The 6,036-nt window shown below is 54.2% G+C and overlaps 1 protein-coding gene across 1 annotated transcript; it reads left to right on the plus strand.

Moving 5' to 3' along the window:
- On the plus strand, positions 1–3,427 carry LOC136503305 (uncharacterized). Its single transcript, XM_066498431.1, has 2 exons — positions 1–255; positions 2,813–3,427. Exons 1-2 carry the CDS (start codon positions 1–3, stop codon positions 3,425–3,427), a joined length of 870 nt encoding a protein of 289 aa, XP_066354528.1.
- The last annotated feature ends 2,609 nt before the right edge of the window (positions 3,428–6,036 follow it).

Raw genomic sequence — 6,036 nt, forward strand, 5'->3', positions numbered from 1 at the left:
ATGACTGCGTCGTTGGTGTGCGGGGGTGAGACGCCGGCGGTCGTGCGTGGCGGGGCTGGGGCGGGCCGGCGGCCGCCGCCGGCGCGCGCGGGCGGACGTGGCGGGATGGGGCGGGCTGGCCGGGCTGCGGCGGCGGCGAGGCTCGGGCGGAGCGACGGCGGCAGCGCGCGTGGCCGGGCGTGGCGGGCTGCGGCGGCGGCGGGGCTGCGGCCGAAACGGTTCACCTTGCGGGGCTTGCGGGGCTGCGCCGAAACGGTTAAGTGGTGAATCCACTTTGCCGAGAGCCAGATCTGGGAGGCTCTCGGCAAACCTTCCCCCTTTGCCGAGAGCCCCCAGATACGGCTCTCGGTAAAGTTATTTTTTTTTCAAATTTCGTTCGAATTTTTTAACTAGCTAACTGCACAAAAAATATTAAAAAAAATAAAAATTATTATTTGCCGAGAGTAGCTCTCGGCAAACTGAACAAAAAATGATATTTCTAAAAAAAATTAAATCTTTCCCGAGAGCAGCTCTCGGCAAACGTCTTCACCAAGAGCCAGCTCTCTGCAAACCATTGATCCAGGCCAGGTAAAAAAAAAGAAATCTGCGCCGAGAGCGAGCCTAGTTGCTCTCGACAAAGAGCCTTTGCCGAGAGCAATCCCCTAAAACTCTCGGCAAATAATATCCAAAAAAAATTAATAAACAGCAAACGGCTCCGGAAAAATACGAAATTTTGCCGTGTTACAACTTATGCTCTCTAATGGCTATACAAAAAGTTTGGAACTCTAAAACTAATTCGACCGTGACATTGTTTGAAAATCATAATTGATCCTTCTCAACTTTATGAAACTTATTCGGAGATGTCTCAGATTGTAAGAATCATACGCAACCACTTGTGCGAAACATTTTCAATTTTTTACCACAGCCTCCAAGTGTGATACCATGACTTCATTGCAAATATCACAATTTTCTGACTTCGTTTCCTTTTTTAAGAATTTTTAAATCGTTGGGTGACATATGTTCATGGTCTTCGATTCGTAAAATAAAAGGTGAAAAAAAAACGTCAACAAGATGTTATTTGCCCTCAATAATGCATAAATAGCATGAATATCATTTTGTACTTAATTTTTCCCCGTGTTTAAATCAATCGCTGTTCAAATTTTAATCGATTAAAAAAACTCCTTGAAATGCAATTAATTAATTATATATAGCAAATAATTACAAAAATACACAAAATTTTAATATTGAGTACAACCTGTAGTATGTCTATAGAGAAAAAAGTTTGGAGCATATGAAAGAAAAAATAATTTAATTGGAGAGAGTTAGGAGAAGAGAAACACATGCACATGAAATATAGAAACCACATTTGCCGAGAGCCTGGGAGGGGCTCTCGGCAAATATTTGCCGAGAGCGGCGCTCGGCAAAGAGTTTTGCCGAGAGCAGTAACGGAGGGGCTCTCGGCAAAGCGGTGACGCCGTCAGGGCAGGTCACGGCTATGGGCCCGCGGCAATGTTTTGCCGAGAGCCTGATTTTGCCGAGAGCGCGGCCTACGGCAAATGACCGTTTTGCCGACGGGCATTTTTTGCCGAGCGCGGCTCTCGGCAAAACGGCCCACTTCGCCGAGAGCTGTTGCTTGCCGAGATGCAGGCCCACGGCAATCCTGTCACTTGCCGACGGCCGGTGTTTGCCGAGAGCCGCGCTCGGCAAACATTTTCTTTGCCGAGAGCCCGCGTTTTTGCTCTCGGCAAAAATCTCGGATCTCGGCAAAGGACGTTTTTCCGGTAGTGGGAGGTGGGGATTACAGTACAGATCTGTGCCGTTCAGTGGGGTATATATATGGTGCTGTATTTACTAGTGACATTTAATTTTGCAGCTGCTGGGTCAGTGAGAGGCTGAGAGCTAGCTCATTTTAAAGGCTATAATTCCACTTGACTTTCGAAACAAGTTGTTAGAAATTCTTGTGCCAATCCATTATATTCACTCCAAAAGGGTACGGAATTGTAGTTCATTTTGGTTTTACGCAAGTAGCCAAATCTAGGATGATGGTTGTTGCATCATGAAATTGAGTCTTGCACAAAGTTATCTAGTGCGACAATAAACACAAGGTGACATGAATGAAAACAAGAAACATGGTAAGCCACAACTCATAACTATAGATGGCCATATGGCTCAAGGCCCTTGGGGACAGCCAATGGCCTGCCATTTTGGCTCCGCCCAGGCACGACACGGCCCAAGCACAATGGGAGGGTTATGCCTAGGTCGCTCTCTCGGTATGGCATGCAATCCTGGCCTACTCTATTGAGATAAAATCCATTGCAATTCTTGAACCCTTGTCAATGCCCACTTGCAACCACCCATTTCTCAAAAAAAAAAAAAAAACTACAGCTGCCCCCACACCTCACGCCCATTGTCCTTTCCACCCACAACTCCCCTCCCCGCGACATTCCTCCCTTCCATCTCGACCTCCGCCTTGTCCTCCCTTCGTGAATTCCACTGCCGCTACCGTCCTCCACTACTTGAAAGTGGCAAATGCAAAGTGTGGGCCTACCTGCGATTGCAGAGGCTCGGGCGGATGAGCATCTTCCGCAACGCGATCGAGTGGTATAAGGTGCATCGTTGGCTGCATGATCGAGCGGCGGCAACGCGTGGCCTTTCAATGTTGTGGCACGCAAGCAGAGCATGTCGTGATCGCCGGCCCGAGTCTTAAAGGGTCATGCATGTGCCTGAGGAGGGAAGCGCACAACCTGCTAAACCAGCTATGTCGTGTCGGTCCAATGCCTAACGGGTCTGCCTTAGCGGACATGAGCCGTGCCGGGCCGGGCGACCCGTTTAGCTATCTATAATCACAACTATACTTGGCCATCGGGCCGGCCCGGAGGATGTCGAGCCGGCACGGCACGCCGTGCCTCCCGTGTCGTGCCGCTGCGGGCCTCGTGCCTTGCCATCAGCCCAAGCACAGGCCTGTGGGCTGTTTTTCGTGCCGGGCCGGCCCGAGAAGCATAGCCCATTCAGCGTGCCAGGCCAGCCCGGGGCCCACGACGAATTGCGAGCAACCAGAGAGAGGGGGAAGGGGAGGAAGCGTGAGCGAGCAGCCGGAGATCGTGGCGTCGGGGCGGAGCTCGTGGCCGGATCTGGCGTCGGGGCGGAGCTCGTGGCCGGATCTGGTGTCAGGGCGGAGCTTGGGGCCAGCGCGCTCGTTCCCGCGGCGGCCGAGGCGGGACTGTGGGAGGCGATGACGGCGCTCGACGTTGGATCCCACGAGAAGAGAAGGGGATGGAGGGGATTTGGCGAGCCGCGGGGAAGCAGGAGCTCGAGGCGTCGGCAGCGACGCGTGAACACGAGGTTGCGCGGCTACTCTGGCACGAGCAGCCAGAGAGAGGGGGAAGGCGGAAGGGGAGGAAGCGCAAGCAGCTGGGCCACGGACGACGCAGTAGGGTCACCGGAGTAGCCGGCGTGGCTCCCGCGCCGCCGTCGCTGGATGAGAGCGCTGGGTGCCTGGGAGGCTCGGGGAGGAGTGGAGGGAGTTAGGGTTCGGGGGTGGGATGGCCGGATGGGGCTGCGGCGCTGCGCGGGGGAGAGCTGCCGCGTGCGGCGTGCGGGTGCGGCTTATATATGAGGAGGGGGGAGGCCAACTGGGCCACGGGGAGGGGAGGAGTGAGGAGGGGGAGGGGGGGTGGCCGGGCCGCTGCCGGGCCGGCTGACTCAAGTCAGGCCATGCCGTGCCAGCCCACGGGCCTGAGCAGCGGCCCAGGCACAGCCTGCTGTCTCGGGCCGGGCTAGCCCGGGCCCGCATGTCACCGGGCCGTGCCGTGCTCGTGTCGGGCTAAAAAAGCGGGCTTCGTGCCGTGCCGTCGTGCTTCGGGCTGCATGGACAACTATAATCACAACCAAAGGAATATATGGAAGATGTGTATTTTTGTTTGCCTTTATTTCGTAATTACCAAATCTATAACAAAGATAGAGCTGGGATTATGTGAATTTCTAAGATGAAAACTACTGCCACTTTCTTCTAGCTTTGCAAGTGCATCCAAATGCTCATGCATGTAAGATGCCAAATTGGAAATAATGTTGAACCTATCATTGTTAGAATTAGATTCTCTTTGAGGGAGAATAGAAGAAAAAAAGGGGGTCCTAATCGCTTGTGATTCCGATGAATATATAAAGTTGCTCGATCGACATGCAAAGTGCACAAGGAATGATCTTTAAGGTACATTAGTACCCTCCTTTATCTTTCTATCAGCTGAATGTCCTCTGGATCGGCTAGAATGTTCGGTGGGTCTTGATGTTAGAAGGCTGGATGGATCGATCGTCCTGCAATCTATCTCTCTCAAGGATATAAAAAAGATGCATGGATGATCCGAGCGCTCCTTTTTATAATCCAACACGAATTTGGCTTGCAATCATTTTGCGTTATTCTTGCTTTCGGTTTTTGTTTCTCCTCATCTATCTGATCCTTTGCATATCCACATCACTTTATTCTTGAATACCTTGCAGCCGGTTTGCTTTATTCTTAGGCTAAAATATAATTCCAGTGACCTTTTGGTGCCATCCTTTTTGGTCCTGTGCTAATTCTTTTCTTAGCCTTTGAATTTTAGCTTTTTTTATAATTTCTTTGAATTGTAGTTGATGCTGGTCTCCTGATGACCAAGAATATTTGACACAGATACTAAATGATTAGGGGAAAAAGGGTACATGAAGGAGGTCATGTATGATAAAGAATAGTGCTCACAGAAACAATTTCCCTGCATTATTATTTTGGGAAAATTGCGTTCTTGCCTTTGTTCAGTATTCCAATTGTGATTTTGCCCCTCTTTTTTTAACTTTGTAATTTTACCCTCGCTTTTTTTAAACGAAGCTCCCGTCTACCCTTGCTTTGTAACACCGTCTAAAATGCTTGGATTAAATGGTAAAAGAAAAGAAAAAGAAACGACACCTACATGAAAAGACAATGATACCTCTTAGTCCCTTTCTCCTTTCTCACCCGTTCACTCGACCCGTTCCCGACGAGAAGTCGCGGCTCGCAGAAGGTTTCGTGGCCTGGCAGCGGCGCAGCTCCTCCTCCCTGCTTCCCGCTCCCCCCCCCCTCCGGCGTGGCTCATCCTCCCTCCTTCTCGCTCCCCCCCCCCGGTGCGTCTCCTCCTCCCTCCGCCACACTCCAGCGCGCGCGGCTCGCGTGTTAGGGTTTGGGGAGTACCGGCGGCGGCGTGACTACTGGCGGCGGTGCAGCTCATCCTCACTCCGCCCCGCTCCTCCGCAGGCTCGCGCCTGTAGTGGCTGGGGCGCCGCGTGGCCTACGGCGGGCTTCGCCCCGACCCCCAGTGGCGGATCCAAAGGGGGGGCTAGGGGGGCTCTAGCCCCCCTAATGTCTTGATTTCAAGCCTAATCACTGTAGCAAAAGCTTGATTTCACCATTAAATCTTCATGCAAATCAACATCTCTATTGTTTTAGCCCCCCCTTATCCCGCATCGTGCATCCGCCACTGCCGACCCCTCCCCCCGGCTCACGCCCGCTGCGGCGCGGCTGGGGGCCTCGGCCGCCGCCCTATTCCCCGCCCCACAGGGTCGCGGCCGCAACATCTGCTGCTCCAGTCAGGCACCTCTGGGATAGCTGCAGGGTGGGCGGAGCGGGCAGCTCCGGTGCCTCGACGTGGCTCCCGGCGGCACCTGGCCGCGGCTCCCGGTGGCGCCTGGCAGCGGGTCTCCGCGCCGCCTCCTCCCCTCCTTCCTTCGCTCCTCCTCCCCATGCAGGCTCTCGTGCCCGCCTCCTGCTGCCCCGCTGATGGCGCCGCACCCGGCCACCGATGGGGCCGCCCCGGGCGTGGTCGCGCGCCTCATGGGCCTGGAGTCTTGGCCCGCCACCGCCACCGCCGCGCTGCCCAGACCGCAGAAGCAGAGGAAGGTCGAGGCGTCGCGTTTGGACGGCGCCGCCGACTCGGCGGTCGTGTTGGTGCTGCCTACGACCCAGAGACGTCGCCCTCCCACGCCCGCGCACGCGCCGACGGCGAGGAGCCACATGGGGCCGACCTGCCGGCTCGTGCACGCGGCCGCGGCCAAGCT

Source organism: Miscanthus floridulus, chromosome 14 (assembly GCF_019320115.1).
Source record: "Miscanthus floridulus cultivar M001 chromosome 14, ASM1932011v1, whole genome shotgun sequence".
Lineage (NCBI taxonomy): Eukaryota > Viridiplantae > Streptophyta > Magnoliopsida > Poales > Poaceae > Miscanthus > Miscanthus floridulus.

Bases quoted from the DNA above. Each gene is read 5' to 3' on its own strand.
- LOC136503305 (XM_066498431.1), top strand. From the start codon at position 1: ATGACTGCGTCGTTGGTGTGCGGGGGTGAGACGCCGGCGGTCGTGCGT. The intron at 256-2,812 runs GTTAAGTGGTGA...CGACCCGTTTAG, and splicing joins TGCGGGGCTGCGCCGAAACG to CTATCTATAATCACAACTAT.